Source organism: Diospyros lotus, chromosome 2, assembly GCF_014633365.1.
Source record: "Diospyros lotus cultivar Yz01 chromosome 2, ASM1463336v1, whole genome shotgun sequence".
Classification (NCBI taxonomy): Eukaryota; Viridiplantae; Streptophyta; class Magnoliopsida; order Ericales; family Ebenaceae; genus Diospyros; species Diospyros lotus.
The window spans coordinates 43,610,433-43,630,307 of NC_068339.1; the positions used below are offsets into that span (position 1 = coordinate 43,610,433).

The 19,875-nt window shown below is 38.1% G+C and overlaps 1 protein-coding gene across 1 annotated transcript; it reads right to left on the reverse strand.

Annotated features, from left to right (window-relative positions):
- Nucleotides 1-1,509: 1,509 nt before the first annotated feature.
- Nucleotides 1,510-13,862, reverse strand: LOC127795937 (protein OSB1, mitochondrial-like). The gene is made up of 4 exons (XM_052327918.1): nt 13,373-13,862; nt 12,205-12,343; nt 11,951-12,032; nt 1,510-2,019 (listed from the first exon to the last, which is right to left on the reverse strand). The coding sequence occupies exons 1-4, from the start codon at nt 13,705-13,707 to the stop codon at nt 1,745-1,747; spliced, it is 831 nt and encodes a 276-aa protein (XP_052183878.1). The 5' UTR covers nt 13,708-13,862; the 3' UTR covers nt 1,510-1,744.
- Between the last annotated feature and the right edge of the window lie 6,013 nt (nt 13,863-19,875).

A 19,875-nucleotide genomic window follows, 5' to 3' on the forward strand; every position in this document is an offset into this window, starting at 1 on the left:
CAATGTGTTATCTCAATCACATCATATTAGATCTTAGCATCGTTATCGAGTTTTGTGAGTTTAATTAATCTATGGCTCTTACTCGATTAGAATGTTAGTAAGCAGGGCATTAAATAAGAAGGGATGTGCAGGAGATTAAAATGAAAAGAAACAGAGAACTGATCTCTCATGCAAGCAATCAGCCTTTTCATCTTCTCCTTTCTCTCATGGTGCTTTTTATTCCTTTTGCTCCAAAAGCCATTCACCATCTTCTCCCTGCTCCCTCGTTATTGTTGTTGATCCTTGGTTGTCAGACGACCAGCTTCCATCCGAAAGAACAAACCCCCACCCTTGGTATAGCTTAGATAGACTAGCACATGTCCATCAAAAAGTTTCAGTATTGCTTAGATGTAGATTGACTTAGTCCCTTGCACTTGTAAGAAAGGACTGGTCATCTAAGTAAACAGGTTTTGAGAGTTGTCCAAGACAATTCGTGGTAACTTCACAAAAGGCCGAGAGCTATGAGCCAAAGGTGCATCAAACAACCAATAGCTTATTCATCCTTTGAGGTATATGATACCTAACATATACCTCACCCCTTAAGATTGGATGTTTTGATAAGAATATGATTGTTATATATCGAGTCTGGGTATTTCTTCATGTTTCCGTTGCTTATATGTTGTGTTTTTTAAAATTTTTTAAAAACCCGTCTCATCCCTTGTATGATCCACTAAGTGTTAGCATTCTTCTTTCATGAAATATGCAGATCAAGTAGCAATAACCCTCTTTCATCTTTGTATTTTCAGATGAGGGTCACGTATATACATTGTTGAATCACTTTGTAAACCTCACGCATAGCCAGCATATACTTTTTGATAGTTGCTTGTTTTTTTGCTCAGTGATATATAGTTGGGATTTCAAACACTGGTATTTCGTGGATAAGTGTAATGGTGTTTTAATTAAAGTGTGTGTAATTCATTTGTAGAGTGAATGAACTAGTGAAGATAAGTGGGGACTTTGTCTTACCAATCTATGAAGAAGAATTGAGTCTCTGTAGTTGCAGGAAACCAGCAAAACTGTAGACAGATGAGCATCAGACAGATTACACCTGAAACGTTAGGCAGAAACCAAAACAGTTGATAGTCAGAAACCAACTTGGACAATTTGTCAATAGATGCAAGAAAACTGTCAACAGTATCTTGTAAAACTTGAGATAGTCAGAGCATAAAGTTGGTGTACCAACCAGGGAACAAAAACTAGTGACAGTTAGATGCCGAACCTACCTAAATGTCAATTCCTTCCTGCTAATGGTCAAATGTCTGTACAGGGTGTGCTAAAAGAACTGGAAGTGTCAACTCAAACTGTCTGACAGATTCCAAGTAATTGTTAAAAGCGTAGCTGAGAAGTGAGAATGCTCAACAGTTCGACAATAATAACTAATCTTTCCACCAGTTTAGTAAACTAGCAAACACTTATTGACTAGGTGCCTGACCACTTGTAATGCAATTTTAAAATGATCTTGGAGGTCAATAACTTGAAATTTCCCATCACAAAATATTTGAATTAGAAAGCTAATTTAAGGTCTGTAACAGAAGCGAAAATGCTATACAAAGGCTTCCATCAAGTGCCTAGTATTTACCATATGTTTTTCAAATATTATCTGCGAGCTACAAATATATATATATATATATATATATTATATACATGCACAGCCAGCAAATTGAAGCTCCACAGGTGCTCCTCGTTTAGAGTTTTTTCCTAGACATCACAAGCACTTGGACAAAGATGAAGCAGATGAGTTTGCATGTTCTCTACTACAATCATTTTCTGCCAAAGAGGAACTGTACAGTTGAAGTTGCCTCTTAATCCATGGAGGATCGTTGGGATTGATCCAGAGAGCTTCACCAGAATCCTTGTGTTTAAAATCTGGATGGTTTGCGTTTACCTTACTACTTCTGTAATCCCTCCACTCAGATGGGTTGGCAAAGAACACTTGCCACAAGTGAAGGCGGTTTTTGTATTTCCCTAAACCAGTTTCACCTAAATTTGAAAAAAAAGGTATTAGTATCAGATATAAGCACAAGAAAACAAACTTCATTAATTAGAAGAGAAAATGAAACTATAATTTTTTTTTTTAAAAAAAGGAAAGAAACAATGATAGTTAAACAACATCGCTCTCTCAACTGCAAAACTGTCCCTGCAGCCCAAACAAATAAAATTCTACCAAAGCTCAACTGCTCTCTTAGACGTTGATTTAGATCAACTTGAATAATAAACTCCAGTTGGAGAACAAGTCCACTTTGTTTTATTCATATCAAAATAATAAAATAATTTTCTTTACCAGAAATGACTGGCACCAATTATTAAACTTATAACTTGTCACGGCTTGTCCGTGAATTTGGAAAGCTCCTAGCCCGGAATGGATTAGGAGGTAGTTTCTACCGAAACAGAACAGAACAAAGCAAGGAAGAGAGAGAGAGAGAGAGAGAGAGTGAAGAAAGCGAGAGAAGAAGGAGAGAGGTAAGAGCAATAGAAGGAAGAATCGTTTCTGATATTTAATTCAATGATGATATTCCCAGCAAGCCTACGAATATTTATGCAACTGATAGGTGGAGGGCTGCAGCAGCAGATCCCTTCTCCATTCGGTTATAACTGCCCCTTTGTCCTATTCTAGTCCCCCCCCTCCACGTGGAGAATCTGCCAGCTTACTACTAATATTAATAATGGAGTTACAGCAGTAAAAAGAACAAAATTACAGCAATAGGTAAATGTTGTAATTAAGACTCCTAGCTACTCAGATCAGTGGTTCTTAGGGGCCTTCTGTGACAATTCCCCCTCCCTTAACACCTTTCTTGTCCTCAAGAAATGCTGAGGAGGCCAGCAGCTCTTGGGAATTGTTTGAGTAAATCAGGTAGGTACTCCCAAGTATCACTTCCGGTTGCTCCATCCTGCCACTTCACCAACACTTGGATGAGTGGAACCCCTCGTTTCTGAACTATCCTTCTATCCAAAATAGCTTCCAGTTCTTCCATTTTACCCTTCTCCTCAGGAATGGTGGGCATTGCTCGGTTCACTTGCTCCGACCTGGTTGTTTCCTTTAGTAGGAAAACATGGAAAACCGGGTGGATGTGGGTCCCCTCCAAGAGCTGTAGATGGTAAGCCACCTTTCCCACCCTCTCCAGTATGGGAAATGAACCAAAATATCTAGGAGCAAGCTTTGAAACCGGCCTTTGAGTGATAGCCTTCAAGTGGGGTTTCCTCAATCTCAAGTATACCTTCTCCCCTACCTCAAATTCTCTATCACTTCTTTTCTTATCTGCAACTTGATTCATTCTATTTTGAGCTGTAGGCAATTCTTGTTTTAGTTGTTGTAATACCACCCTTCTCTGCTGCAAGTATTCTTCCACTGAGGCTATGGTGGGATGTTCTCCTATAGCCAATAATAGAGGAGGTTTGTATCCGAAGAGAGCTTCAAAGGGAGACATTTTTAAGGAAGAGTGGTGGTTGGAGTTGTACTACCATTGGACTAAGGATAGCCATCTATGCCAGCTCTTTGGCTGCAAGATTCAGATACATCTTAAATAATTTTTCAAGCCTTGGTTCACCTGCTCAATATTCCCATCTGTTTGGGGATGATAGGCTGAAGACATATTCAACTTAATGCCCAACACCCTCATGAGCTCCTTCCATAGAATGCTTGTAAAGACCTTGTCAAGATCGGAGATAATTGTCTTAGGAACCCCATGAAGATTCTAGCCTTGGTTCACCTGGTCCATGAAGATTCTAGCCACTTCTTAGGTTGTATAAGGGTGGGTCAATCCTATAAAATGAGCAAATTTGGTGAACCGGTCTACCACAACCATTATACTGTCCTTTCCTTCTGACTTAAGCAACCCTTCGACAAAGTCCATAGAGACACTAAACTAGGCTTGCTCAGGCACTAGCAGGGGCTGTAAAAGTCCAGGGTAGGCCACATTCTCAGTTTTGCATCTCCTGTAAATGTCACAGCCCAACGCAAATTTTCTTACTTCTTCTCTTAGCCCTGGCCAATGAAAGAGTTGCTTCACCTGTAGGTAAGTATTTTGGATCCCGGAGTCCCCCCCACCCGCATGGAGATTCGTGCAATGATTGTAGGATCTTCCTCTTGAGATCTTCATTATCTCCAATCACAATCTGACCCTGATGCCTCAACATTTCGTCCACCAATGTATACCCTTCGACCCCTTCAAGTCCCACAGCCACCCTTTCTAGTAATTCCCTCACTTTTTCATCTCCTTCGTAGCTTTCTATCACCTGCTGGCACCATTCGAGAATGACTGTAGTTATAGCTGCTATACTCCCCTCCTCGTGACACCTTGAAAGTGCATCTCCAACCACATTTTCTTTTCCCTTCTTGTATTGTATCGAGTAGTCTAAACCCATCAATTTGGTCATGCCATTTCTTTGCAACTGTGTTGTAGTTTCTGTTGTGACAAAAAATTCAAACTTTTATGGTTCGTTTTAATTATAAACATTCTCACTTCCAAGTAATGTCTCCATTTATCTATAGCTATCAACACTGCGAGAAACTCCTTCTCATATATGCTAAGTCCTAAATGTTTTGGGCCCAAAGCTTGGCTTAAGAATGCCAATAGCCTACCTTCTTGAGCTAGAACCGCTCCTACACCACTCCCACATGTGTCTGTCTCTACGACAAAGGGCTTACTAAAGTCGGGCAACCCTAACACCGGCACTCCACTCATGGCTTCCTTTAACTTCTCAAAGGCCCCTTCACCCTCAAGGCCCCAGCTGAAATTCCCCTTCTTCAATAATTCTATTAGTGGTTTGCTAAGGATTCCATAGTTTCTTACGAACCGTCAGTAGTACCCAGTCAATCCTAGGTTAGGCCTCGACCAAGACACCATAGCCTCCACCTTCTTTAGGTCAATGCTAACCCCTCCCTTGGATATGATGTGCCCCAAATATTCCACTTGCCCTAGACCAAATGCATACTTAGATTTTTTAATGAAAAGTTGGTTAGATTTGAGAATATCCAAGGTAGTCTTAAGATGAATTAGGTGCTGGCTAAGGGAAGGGTCGTAGACTAGTATGTCATCAAAGAACACAAGAATAAATTTTCGAAGGTAGGGTTCAAATATTCAGTTCATTAAGGATTGGAAGATGGTCGAGGCATTGGTGAGCCCAAATGGCATCACCAAGAATTCAAAGTACCCGTGGTGGGTCCTAAAGGCTGTCTTATGTATGTCTTCCGACCTCATTCTAATTTGGTGGAACTCCAAACGCAAATCAAGCTTTGAAAAGATTTGGGCTTGGTGAAGTTCATCTAGGAGGTCTTCCACCAAAGGTATAGGGAATTTGTCTTTGATGGCATGGCATTAAGTTGGTAGTAATCCACACAAAATCACCAAGACCCGTGGTGGGTTTAGGGTCAAAGGTATAGGGAATTTGTCTTTGATGGTCATGGCATTAAGTTGGTAGTAATCCACACAAAATCGTCAAGACCCATATTTCTCTTTTACTAATAGGACAAGAGAAGCAAAGGGGCTTTGGCTAGGTCTAATAAGGGATTGTTGAAGCATTTCCCTAACCATTTTCTCTATTTCATTCTTTTGAAGTGGAGGGCATCAATAAGACCTTACATTAATGGGTTCAATATTTGACTTTAGGTGAATGGTGTGATCAAATGATCTGGTGGGAGGTAGGGATTTGGATTCCATGCAAAGCTCCTCATATTTTGCCAGCAATTCATTAATACAATATAAGTGATTTACCTAGTCAGGGAGTTTTCCAATTGAGCTGACAGTTAGGTAGGCACGGGAGCTCCTCAACTGCTACAATGGAGAAGAGGTTGGCTAGCTGGCTCCATTTTCCCCTTAGTACCTTCTGCAACCTCCTTCCTATTATCTTGCATGTTCCAGCCTCCTTACCTCCTGTCAGTTTCATCCTTCTTCCTTCTTTTTCAAATGGCACCTTCATTCAGTAAAAGTCGAAGCTAATTGGACTTACTTTTTTCATCCAATCCACCCCTAATACTACATCACATCCCCCCAAATGTAACAATCTCAAGTTAGCTTCAAATTGTTCACCCTGCATCTCCCAGCAGAACCCGTTGCAAGTCGAGGTACTCATCACCCGTTGGCCATTGGCCACGGTTACACTGTGCTTGTGAGTTGACATTTCAACCTCTTGGTCGTGCCTTCATCTAGAAAATTGTGGGTATTCCCACTGTCAATTAAGACCATCAAGCCTCTTCCTTGAATCTGCCCTTCCACCTTTATGATTTTGTTGTTGGTTACCCCTTTCAAGGCATGGATTGATATTTCTCCATTGTCCTCCTTGGCCCCTTCTTCATCTTCTTCTTCTTATGTTACCTCTAGGTCAGATTCCTCCCTTTCTAACAATAGTATCTACCTCTTGCACTGATGTCCCACATGGTACTTCTCTCCACATCGGAAGCACAATCCAGCTAGTCTTCTCTGTTCCCTCGGTTGTTCTCCAAAAAGAGTGTCATGACCCAAGATTCCATAGAAGGGCATTATAGTAATAGATTTAGCAAGTTGTTGGGGGATATTTTGTAATGCTGTTACAGCACATGGATGCTGTTATTTTTGTTAGAGGAAGCCTATATAAGGCTGTTGGTAGGAGAAGGGAAGGAGATTATTGAATGAATGAAAATTTGATTTCTATTTCTCTCTTAATTCTCCTTTCCCTCTCCCGTCTCTCCCTCTCGTTCTTTTGTTCCCTCTTTTCTGTTTCTTCCCCCTTCTTCTTCTGATTTTCCCCCTCATTCTTCTCATTTCCTCCCCCAAACCAGGCAATGCTTAGTTCTAAACCTATCGGATCCTTTCGATTTCCGATCTAATCCTAGAATAAACCCTAGGTTCGTGACAAATTAGTATCAGAGCAGTCGTCCTTGGCTGTGAGTTCGGAAATTCAATAGTGTCCGATCCGATTTGGAGGTAATCCAGCTAGAGTCGAAGCAGAGCAACAATTTTTGGCTGTGGTTCCGATTCATTTCAAAGGCTGATGAAATCAATTTCAGCGCAGCGGAATAGGCGAGTTCAAGTATTCCAGCGCGCTTGGAGGGTATCTCGACGGAGGATTAATTCTCGGCCTTCGTGATTGCAGTAGATTTGAGTTGGAATATTGAAGACGAGTCCGCCATGACTCTCGATCGCGAATTCAGGAAGTGTGAGTTACGCTAGAGTCGACTAACATTTTAGAGTGGCGCTGACTGAGTAACAGAACTGATTAAGGAAGGCGAGCAACCCAGTCGTTCGTGAATAGACAGAAGTTCCGAGGTGATAGCGAGTCCACTGGTGTTGATGCGAACGGCCAGGTGGTCGCGATTTGGACTTGGGAGTGTGGCGACTGTCCAAGGCGAGCGTGAGTTCGTCGAAGGTGAAGTAGACGACCTAGGCATGTGCGACTGAAGCGGAAGATAGGTTGCAGGAGCTCCGCTGGAGTTGACGACAGGGGTGAGGAAGGCTGTCGCAACCAATTCGAACGGATTAGGTGATTAGCCCTTGTCAAACGAGGAAGGATTGAGGAATTTAGAGACAGATTCAAGTGATCAGGATCCTAGCAATCACGATTGAATCGGCTCGGAACGGAAAACAAATTTAATAGTGAGTGCGGATTTTGCTGGGCGATTCTGAATTGGTTGGTGATTGGGTGAAGGAGGAGTCAGCCGGAGAAGATTGTTGAACCCGCAGCAATCGCGAGCAGAATCGATTCTGGCCAGCAACAACAGAGATGCTGTTGTTGGTCGGTGATTGGGCGGTAGCTGCATGGCTGGGAAGATCACTGAATCATTTCAATTCCAGCAAGCAGTGAAGGCGTGAAATAGACCCAGATCCAGGTGATCTAGAAGCTATAGCTATCACGAGAAGATAACAAGCAAGTCCAGAGGGTGTTATCCCTCGCGTTAGTCGATTCTGATTGGGCGGTGAATTCCGACACTCACTAGGAAGGGAAGTAGGCCAGGCGAGTCCTCCTACCAATTTTTGGTGGTGAGTGCAAGGATCCTCAGGTTGTGATTGCTCCATTCCATCGCTGTTAATTTCCAACGCTTCATGACTAATTTCTAATCGTTCATAGGCAACATTTCGACAGTTCTCGGTTTGAATTTGAAGGCAAGATCAGATTCAGCTACCATTCCGGTCGGTGTTACCGACGCGATTCCAGCAAGTATAGAGACTGCTTGCAGCTGGCGAGTCAAGAGGTTGTTTATCCATTGTGTTAGTCAGCTCTAAGTGGCAACTCAGTTGCATATCAGAGTGGCGCAACGGATTCGGCGAATTCTGTGTGAGAAGTGGATTCTTCCAGCTCATTGGTTGTTGGTGCTTGAGGCTGTGAGCAAAGGGAAACAAAGGCAGCCAAGGGGAGCAGTGCATACATGGAGCAAATGAGCCCTAAATTGCAGCAAAAGAATGCTTCATTTTTAGCTGGAATGGAGCTTCAATGGCAGCCAAAGAATGCTACATTTTTAGTTGACTAGAAGCATCAAATTTGGGAAAGGTTTGAGAATGAGACTAGCCGAAGGGACAAAGGAAGCAGCAGTGGGTCTGATGAAGAGTGCAAGGAATTCGGTCGAATGTTTCGCGAGAAGTTGCAAGAGTTTGCAATGATACTATCTAAGGAGTATCATTACAATTTTTCAACAGAATACTTCGATGATTATCACGAAAGTTTTAACAAAGAAGAATTTTTCAAAATGAACCAACCGAAGGAGAAGTCAAGATGGCAGGAAGGGGATTCAGTTGCAGTGATTGAGAAGTTAGAAGAAAAAATAATACCCCAAGATGCATCTACTAAAAGGCTGCAAGGAAATAATAGGGAAGCAATTGATGAAGTGATAGAGGAAGTCAAAGCTAGCTCATTACCCCGGGTGGCTAGTGCATGGGCGGAAGGATTTGGTAGTGTTCCAGATCAAAAGTTTGTGAGAAATGGAATAGCATTGGGTTAGCAAAATCTGATTGAAGGATCAGCAATTTATACAGATATTGGAGCTGGAATTCTCCCTCCGATTCTGGACCTACCGAAAGCTAAGAGTGGGAATACTTGCAACATTTATCCTAGGCCGGGTCAAGATTGTGATGGACCACATGCAATTAAAGAAGGCCCTAAGTATATTGCTCCTTTGTCTTTGGATCCAAAGAAGGTTGAATCATCCTTGGCTGGGGTTAAAATAGGTATCAGACAACCCCCAGTGCTGGTTTTGGCAAGAAGGCTAAGGGAGATAGCTGAAGAAGTCGAAGATTTTGCCAAAGGAAACAAAACATCCGTTGCTGTGTTGTTTTTTACTTCCACTAGCAAATCCAAGTTGCTGTCTACTGCATGGAGGGATGATTTGTTGGCTGAAATTGAAGTTGCAGCAGCTCCTAAGGCTAATGCTCACAAACAGCCTTGGTATGAGTGTCCAAGGCAAATCTGCAATCTTCCATTGCTGCATTTCGAGGATGCTGATGGTATCTTTCAATGTGCAGCTGTGGTGCACCATGGAGGTGTAGGAACAACTGTTGTTGGTATTGAACTTGAACTCTATCAAATTGCTCATATTGAAGTTCTAGGTTGAATTACGACGGGGATTGATCTTGGATACTTAAGAGCGAGGAAGAAGAAAAGGCCTAGAAGGACAAGAAAAGAAAGAAAGAAAAATTAGATAGAGAAGGCGGGCATTGGATAAAGAAGCAACGGCTAGATGGTAATAAGTTTCTTGGGGACAAGAAACATTTCAAGGGGGGGAAATTGTCATGACCCAAGATTCCATAGAAGGGCATTATAGTAATAGATTTAGCAAATTGTTAGGGGATATTTTGTAATGCTGTTACAGCACATGGATGTTGTTATTTTTGTTAGAGGAAGCCTATATAAGGCTGTTGGTAGGAGAAGGGAAGGAGATTATTGAATGAATGAAAATTTGATTTCTATTTTTCTCTTAATTCTCCTTTCCCTCCCCCGTCTCTCCCTCTCGTTCTTCTGTTCCCTCTCTTCTGTTTCTTCCCCCTTCTTCTTCTGATTTTCCCCTTCATTCTTCTCATTTCCTCCCTCAAACCAGGCAATGCTTAGTTCTAAACCTATCGGATCCTTCCGATTTCCGATCTAATCCTAGAATAAACCCTAGGTTCGTGACAAAGAGCTGGATTAGGGCCTACCACCCTTCTCGCCCCGCTATTTCCTTTCATCAGATCCTACTTAGGGTGTCTTCCAACGACATTAGAGGACCCTACTACCACTCCCCTCGTTTGTTGTCTTTGTTTCCTCATTAGGGCCTCTACCACCAACTCTTGCAACCTAGCATTCTCTGAGGCTTGCTCCATTGACTGAGGCCTCAACACTTTTACCATTGACCTAAGCTCATCATTAAGGCCACTTAGATAACTTGAGACAAAGTAGGTCTCTGATAGGTGCGGATTATGTTGGATCATGAGAGATCTCAACTCCTCAAAACGTTTTTGGTAGCTCTCTACATTACTGGTTTGCCTCAATTAGTTGAATTCCTCTATAATGTCCACCATACTTCTCTCCCCAAACCTTTCACACAACCTTTCAAAAAATTCCTCCCAAGTGTAAACCCTCCCCTGTCTAATGCTTCCCTTGGTACCATGCATCAACCACTTCATTGAAATAGGCTGCAACCAGTGGTACTCTGCCTCTCAGGAACACCATACCACTCAAACATCTTGTCGCATTTCCTCAGCCACCATCGAGGATTGACTCCCTCGAAAGTGGGAATCTCCATCCAGGGCATTGAAAACCCTGGGTGTTGATGATTGACAAGGCCTTCCCGACCCTTGTCCATCAGTCCGGCCATCTCCTCCTCCGACTCCACCTCAATCTCCGAAGTTCCATGTCCCTTATTAGTCCTATTCCTCTGCAGGATTGGTTTTGTATGTTCTCTAGGTGGAAAATCAAAAGACAACCTTATCGGGTTCTGGCGAGCAAACATGACCATGAACTATTGCATTTGAGCACCCAGTTCATCTCGCACCCTTGTAATGGACCCTTCAAGCCTCTACTCCAATCCATCCATGGTGCTCTCCACTCAGCGATCCAACACCATGATCGCTTCATGGCTCCAAGTAGCTCCTAATTCTAGCTAGTCGATCCAATTTTGACAATCGGTCATAGCCGAGCTAGCCTGTTGCAGTTGGGATTCCAAATTCTTCATGCAAGTCCCTCCTACCATCACCGTCTTCTTCCTTAACCGGCTGAGGAAAGGTGGCGCATTGATACCAAAATGTCACGGCTCGTCCATGAATTTAGAACACTCCTATCCCATAATGGATTAGGAGGTAGTTTCTACCAAAACAGAACATAACAAAGCAAGGAAGAGAGAGAGTGAAGAAAGCGAGAGAAGAAGGAGAGAGGTAAGAGAAATAAAAGGAAGAATCGTTTCTGATATTTAATTCAATGATGATATTCCCAGCAAGCCTACGAATATTTATGCAACTGATAGGTGGAGGGCTGCCATAGCAGATCCCTTCTCCATGCGGTTATAACTGCCCTTTTGTCCTATTCTAGTCCCCCCTCCACGTGGAGAATCTGCCAGCTTACTACTAATATTAATAGTGGAGTTACAGCAGTAAAAAGAACAAAATTACAGCAATAGATAAATGACATTAGTAAGCAAAAAAAAACTAAGACTCCTAGCTACTCGGATTAGTGGTTCTTAGGGGCCTTCCGTGACATTACTCTTGAGTCCCCAAATCAAGAGCCAAGTGAGGGCTTCTTGGACCATATGCATTGAAAAACACCTAAATATGTGATTTAACAGTAATCACATTCCTGCAAGTCCTATCCAGCCATATCCTAAGTCAGCTAAACTTGCTCCTTCGTACATTGGAGTACCAGATTTTTATTTTTCAAACTGCTTCAAATGTTTTGAATGCTATGAACAGGCAGTTGGAAGCAGGAATAGAAAATTATTACAGTGTCCATTTCCACCCATTAGAAATCAGCAAAGTACCTTCGCTTGAATCTGATTGCTCAGATTTGTTATTGATTGCGCTTCCACATCGTACAACATAATTCAATTCCTTCACTATCACCTACAGATACAAATAAAACCACTTATTGCTATGTCTAAAGACTAATTCTCAACAGGATAGAACTTTGCAATGGTTTGTTATCGTGATTGACATGTTATTCTTCAGTAGATGACAATTGATGTAGTGTAAACAAATAAACACAACTTTCCAGAATACATATATCATCCTGTACCTGATAATTTGTTTTGAGCTTTCCATTCTCAACAGCTTTTGTGTATGATCCTAAATGACCTGAAACATAAATATAGTCATTTGGTTTCAGATGTTTCATAGATATTTCTGCCATCTCATCCCACATCTTCAGAAAAATCCTGTTCACAAGATGTAGAATGTAAGCCTGCCTACCAAGAACAGATATTCCTTCACAATCCAAAGAATTGCAAAGTGACATTGCATAGAAGAAAAATTATGGCATAGCAAAAAGAAAACTCTCGAGTAAAAGAAGAACTAAGTGGTAAAAGAGGAGGCAGCTAATGTTCAAAAAAGATGGCAGGAAAAAGCATTACAGTGAAAGTGTATAACAATAGAAAAAGCAAGTAAGAACAAAACAAAGTGAAGAAAGTTATGAAAAGGATCTTTTTTTGAAGTTACCTGTTGAACCCCGAAATGTTTTCCACCCCTCAAGTTACCTGTTGAACCCCGAAATGTTTTCCACCCCTCTATTTCCTTCCACAGAGGGGGCATCACTGCAACATACGTTTGTGTTGTTGAGTTCTTGTAACACCAAGGGTCCTCACTAAAAAGTACTAGGTAAAGATGACTTATGTGCTTTTAGGATCAAGTAATATATCAAAGATCTCCCCAGTAAACTACCAACGTGGGTTTGGGTCATGAGTCATGACAGTTCCTTTGTCCTCTCTCCCTCCCACCCTCCCAGTTGCAGGTCTGCTCACATCAAATTTTTGCATCCTTTTAGGAACGACCTGAAATAGGCCTCTAACACAGTCTTCAAATTTTCAAATGGTGAGCGGGCACCTTGAAGAACCCTCCACTAAATCTTTCAAATTTTCAAATGGTAAAAGAAGAGAGTTTGTCAGTTCATCCCGTCACGAAGAATAATTTAATCAAGTAAATTGTTGACAGTAAAACGACTTAAATCTTCTATATCTTGCCTTCTAAGTTAATGTAGGAGTGAACATGGTAAATATAGATTCAACCTCACAGTATCATCCAACAAATTCAAGCTTTAAACAATTATTGAGAGAGACAAATAATAGCAAAAACTCAAAGAACTGTCAACCAACAGAAGTTCACAAAATCAGAACACGAAGTCCAGATAATCACAGGAACATACAAAGGTTCAAACGAAACGAAAGGCAGATTAATTTGAAGTGTCTCGCCTGAAATAGCGCTTGGAATTGGGAGAAATTTTGACGCTGAGCATGGTATGAGCACCCAAACCACCGGTGGCGGTGTTGAATTGCTTGAGAGGACGATCAACTGTGCCGATAAAGCTCGCAGAGTTGCACAATTGCTGCCGCCAGGTAATGGTGGAGGGGCGCTGGAATTTGAGCGCGTGATGGTATACCGAACTGTCGCCTTCCGCCGGATCGTCGGAAAAGAAGCCCCATTTCCTAGGGCTCACGGAGGCCGAAGACAGACTGCGTAGGCTTTGTTGCAGAGAATACGCAGAAGCGAAGTTGGAGATTAGGGCTCGGAGACGATGGGCCTCCATAGACGATAGGATCACTAGCTTTCGGCTGCTCTTTCCGTTGATCGGAAAGAATAATTAGGCGTAAAAGGACGGTCTAGTAGCGAAGTAATTAAACTGGCGTTAGGGTTCAGGCGAATACACTGTGGCGGCCCAACTACTTGTAATAGGCGGTATTACAACTCAAAATAAACGATCTCGAATTGGGCCGAGTCAGTTTTTAGCCTCAAGTTTGAAACTAGATTTGAATTTGGCTCTGGGTTGAAGCTCAAGTTCGAGTTCATCAAAATTTATTATTTTATTTAAATTCAATTTATTATTTTAATTTATTATGTTAAATAATTAAATTAATATATATAAATTTAAAATTTAATAATTTTATGTCAAATAATATATTTATAAAATTATAAATAAATGTAATAATGTATTTATATATGAAGTTGTTCATGAATTATTTGTGAATTTTTAATTGAGTATGTTTATAAGTTTCTAATTAAATTTATTAACATTCACAAGTCTCTGATTGAATATATTCACGAGTTTTAAAAAATCAAATTGTACTAAGTTTAAACTTGACTGATTTACAAAGTGATATTCAAATTATACTTAAGTTCATATTATTTACATAAATGAATAAACTTGAATGAATTTTTGTCTAATAAAATACTAAACTGCTCGTGAATGATTCGGCTTATTTGCAACCGTAATGATAGCCTACCCAATTTGGTGGAGTGAGATTTTAGGTTGAATTAAGTAAAATAGTTATTTTATTTATATTAATTTTATAGCCAATGGCATTAGTCATTGGTTGATGCAATTTGCTCACCTAGGCCAAGAAAAGCCTATGATGGTCCTTCAGGATAACCCAAATCTAAAATTGACACCTAGAGACCTAAAATGTTGAGTCAGCTCAAAAGTTTGACTTAAAAGATAATTCAAACAACTACCAATTCATCCCTAATCCCAAGTTTGCATTTATAGTTGGCTCACTCGATCTATTTAAATGATCAAATTTGATTATACACGTAAATCTCATCATGTCTCGTATTGACCTTTATATTTAAATAAAAATAAAATATATCACGGATTGATCAAGTAGTGATTGGACTTAAAACTCTCCTCAAAACCCATGAATGTTAATGCAAGGAAAAAAATATGGTTTTGTTAATTCAATTGAAAATTTCAACCGAATTATCATTTGCTCAAACCTAGAGTTTTGAATGAGAAAGGACCCTGTTATTTTGAGCGATGGGATGGTCTGACCCTACTGCCCCAAATACCATTATATAATGGGGCTGCAACCCGCTTTGTAGTGGGCCTTTGCTTGCGGGTAGGCTGGCCATTTGGGCCAGTCTTTGGGCTTTTAAAATGGGCTCAAGTTTTATTGCCTATAACACAAAAGAAAAAAACAAGAAACAATGCCTTCTAATATCATAAATCAAATGTTGGACTTTATCAAAGAGAAAGTTCAAAGTGGGCATCTCAATTACCCGATTTGAGCATATGAGATGTGTATAAATTTAAGGAAAGGAAAAAAAATCATAAGATAACTAAAAATGGTCTTTTTTTAAACCCGATAATATTATTTGTGTACTTAATTTTGACATTCGTAGAATTATTAGTACTTTTTCAATGATTTAACAATACTTCTTGATAAATTATCTCTAATTTTTGAAAAATAGTTAACAATTTATGAAGAAATATTGTTAATTTGTTGAAAAAATACTTATAATTTTATAAGTATCAAATTTAATGTACAAATAACTACACTTTGAGCTTAATGGTCTTATTCTAACTTGGGCCTAATATAATACATCTACCTTGGGCCCTTACAACTTACCTTGGCCCAATTAAAGCACTTGGGCCAATCTCATAATTTAGTTTTTGATAAATTACATTAAGCACTCCCAAGATTTGACAAAATGACACAAATTCTCTTAACATTTTAAAAATGATAAAAACTTCCTTGTCATTAATTATTATGTAAATTGATGATTTTGTCCTTGATATTTAAGTCTCTTCTCTTTATTTTCTTTTTTTCTCTCTCCCTCGCAAATTAGATCTTTTTTGATAACTATCCATCTTATAAGACAATAATCAATTTTTTTCAATCATGACGTCAACCTCATCTTCGCTATTATCCCTTTTCTTTTCTCGTAATATCTTAAAATCAAATTGACTTTTTCGATTCTTTCAACAACAAAGACCTTTCGATTTTCAAATAAAGGGTTTTCTTTGCAAATCAAACCTCAAATGTTAGGGAACGGTTTGTTGATCATGTTGAAAAGATAGAAAGAGAGAAAGAATAACACGGTGTCAATAATATAAATATACGTGTTTCTTTCTCTTTCTCTCCATTATTTCTTGATTATTTTTAAGCTGATAAAGTTGAGAGAAATTAAACTTGATTGTCTAATGTTTCATTTTCTTTTCTCTCTCTTTCTCACTCTATCAATCAATCCATCTCTCTTTCTCTTTCTATTTCTATTCTTGGGGTTTCTCTCAATCCCATTGATGAAAGCCCATTACTAATTGGATTGAGAGAAACTATCCCAATAGGTTTCATCTCTTCTCTCTCTATTTACTATATTTCTCTTGTTATTTTCACTATATCTTTTTTCTTTTTAAGCTAATAAGGTTGAGAAAAATATTATTGGCGAAAACCAATCCTCAATTCGATCGAGAAAACTTGATTATTAATGGGTTTTATATATATATATATATATATATGCTTGAGGTTTCCTATAAAAAAAATGTAACGTTGATAAGTTCCATCTTTTTCATGCTTCTATAGTTGAATGAGCTTAAATGTCGGCTTCTTTGTCAAAAGAATTAACAAAGGAAAGTCATGCACGACCAATAACCTCAAAGGAAATTCATGTATTTTTGAAATGTCAAAAGAATCAATATTATTATCTTATTAAATCTCAAAAGTAGTTGGCTTAATTTACCTTTTAGTTTTGCTTGGACTTCTCATTTAAAAACATAAATGGACATTTATATTAATTAATTTAATGCGGGCCATGGGCTCTATATATAAATCATGTCACTAGGCCTATAATTAATACACTTGTGATAGGACCATCCCTCTTGATTTTCCTATTGATTATTTAATCAGCTAATTTAAGCATTGAAGCTACTTTTCAAGATAACCATGATATTTTACCTTATCAATTGATGCAGTCTGTGAAAAATAATGATTTATTTGGTCAATGGTTTAGACAAAAGGTACCTGCACCAATTTGAGAGTTCAAAGTTTCAAGGATGATGCCGTGGAAGATGTTAATTTTTACCCCCCTTTATGTTCGTCTTTGTCATTTTCACACAAGACTTCATTCGATTCGGCTTCATTTTTAAATACATTAATCAAATATCGAACTTAACTTATTATTTTTTTTTCTTTTCTCTCAAAAGAGATCCAAAACAAGCCAAATAAAAAAAAAATTAAACTTATTGAATCGAAATTTTCAATTCAATTTGGTTCAAATTCTTAGTTTGTGCATGTCGCGGGCAATTCAATTCACTAAATTCACTAAAGATGTCAAAAACAACAAAATATTACCTAATAAATGAGTAAAAGTGTATCTATTGTTACAAGCCCATAAATTGAGAGACAATAATATCACCATTTATATATTTTACCCGTAGTCTTGAAGCATGAAATCATCGTCAGAAGAAAAGAGTTTAGGAAGATCGTCTAATGAGTGAGTTGGGTGTTATGTGTTCGATCCTTAAACTCACTAATTTTTCATTGATCTAAAGCCACACCACCCATGATTTAATTTGGAAATTAATGACATTGTTAACAAAATCCTAGCACAATAAGAGACCAATCGATTATGTCTGAAGATAAAATATAGTGCATGTTTGCTACGCTAGCCTTAGGAAAATCATCTTATGAGTAAGTTGGGTGTTATGTGTTCGATCTTTAAACTCACCAATCTTTGGATGGTCTGGAGCCACACCACCCATGATTTTAATTTGGAGATTAATGACATTGTTAACAAAATTTTACCACAATAAGATATTGGTCAATTACGTCTGGTGATGAAATATAGTGCATGTTTGCTACGTGAGCTTTAGGTAAACTTCTTAATGAAAAATTATTATAAAATTAAATAAGATAAAAATTATAAAATGGAGAAAAATGACCAACAAGATTGATCATATTAGGTTATTATTGAATTAGTAGAAGTATGTATGTACTAATGGAGTCCTTTTAATTGGAGGGTAGACATAAGCAAAGGATGTGAAAGGGATGGAAGTGATGTACTCTTAAAGAAAGAACAAAGATTACTTGAAAGTTGAAAATTTAAACCCTTAGCAATCATGATATTAAGCCACTTACTTCCAGAACTGAAACAACCTCTCATCAACATGATTCTTGCACTCAAGCTTTATGCAAAACCATTGATATTTTCTCTATATTAACTGTTAAAAATGTGGAAATTAGGATAAATTGCATGTAAATTCTATTTAATTTGGGTTATTTTTAAATATATTTTTTGTTTTTAAAAAACTCTCAGATCTAATGATATCAACCATCCTAATACATTCAGAATCAAGTAAAAATTCTAGATTTTTAACAAACCATTCTCACATTTATTTTATTATAAAATATAGATCATCGAAAGAATTTCAAAAACCCATCAAAGTACGAAAGTCATGTTCTTTCAAAAATGGATTTTGTAAACAACTAAAATCATAAGTGGTCTAGTTGTGATTTACCCAAAAGTTGTCATGACATTTGATATTAGTAAGATATTAATTTTAAATTATTTAGATAACATTGTTAATATAAAAACTTTAGAAGACTATGATTTTTAATAAATAAATGAAACCCTCAACCAAATGGGCATGGTACTTTCTAGGAACACCCCCAAAAGACCTCTTCCCTTGATGCAGCTTGACCCCAACATTCTAAAGATGGAAGAAATAAATGAACATTTGGGTGGAAATTTATGGATCTTAATTGTACCCCTTTCCTCCTGGGGAAGGTAGTTGGGGTTTGAGAGTTGGCTAATATAATATAGCTTTTATACTAAAATTAAATTCATAATTAATTATATAAAAATGACTTCAAGTACACAAGACTTTCACATTAAAAAACGTTCATCTTTGTATGTAATGTAAAATTTTACTTTGCAAATATATTTTTAGAATTTAATTTTTGGTCCATTCAATCATAAATCAATGTGTGATCTATTATTTAACCCAAATTTAATAAATAAGTCAATAAATTTAACTCTTATATTTCAATCTTGAAGGAATCAAAATTAGTTTGGGAGATTCATCGTAATTCAGCTCTAGCTTGAGAGATTCTCCATCGACCCTTATATATTAAATTCAAAAGCCTTGAAAATGAGATAAGCTATCTTACTTTGCCTAACCTACATAGAGAGAGCATGACGCTTTATGTAGAGCCATTTAATTCATCGTATTTTTTACATCTTATTTGTTGATACTCCTTATTAACTTAAACATTAGAGGTTAAATCAAAAAACTTTAGCCCTCCATCTTCTTGTAAGTATGCTCATCGGGGTAGATTTTGATGATTAATCTTCAAATTATCATCAATAATTAATCATAAATTAAGAAATAAAAACTTACAATTATAAAAAATTATACATACATATATATATTGGGTAAGAAATTTTAGTAGAATACTGTTTTTGAAGTAAATCTTAAACCCAAATTGGACATACATGCGCAGAGGGGAATATGGGTAGCTTTTTATGTGGACAAGTCACTAAACCCCACTAGCCCATACTTATGTCTACGTTAAACTCCCCCAATTTCCCAAGCCAAATTGGGACCCTTCATTTGCCCTTGCTTTAATTAATGTTTATCCATCCATGCTTCTACTTTTCACATTTGGTCCCTCCTTTTACAAGTTTAAAATTATATGATTTAATTTAGAAATTTTTTATTTTAATCCCATTTCATACTTAATTAATGAGTATAATTACTTGACTAAATTATGTCATTACTCGATTCATATTCTTTTATAATCAACTAATGATACAGGTACATAAAATTATCACAATTAACCCTATTTGTAGAATCATTCTCACTACCACAAATTTATTGACACGTGCAAATCATTCGCCAGCTTCTATATTAATGAGTTTAAAAAGTTCAAATTCATAACATATCATACGATAATGATTCTCTTGAATTATTTATCTTTAT

Excerpts from the sequence above, each read along its gene's own strand:
- LOC127795937 (XM_052327918.1), bottom strand. The coding sequence starts at position 13,707 with ATGGAGGCCCATCGTCTCCGAGCCCTAATCTCCAACTTCGCTTCTGCG. Across the intron at positions 12,344-13,372 it reads AATTCCAAGCGCTATTTCAG|GATTTTTCTGAAGATGTGGG; the intron begins GCGAGACACTTC and ends TCTTGTGAACAG. Across the intron at positions 2,020-11,950 it reads GCAATCAGATTCAAGCGAAG|GTGAAACTGGTTTAGGGAAA; the intron begins GTACTTTGCTGA and ends TTTCAAATTTAG.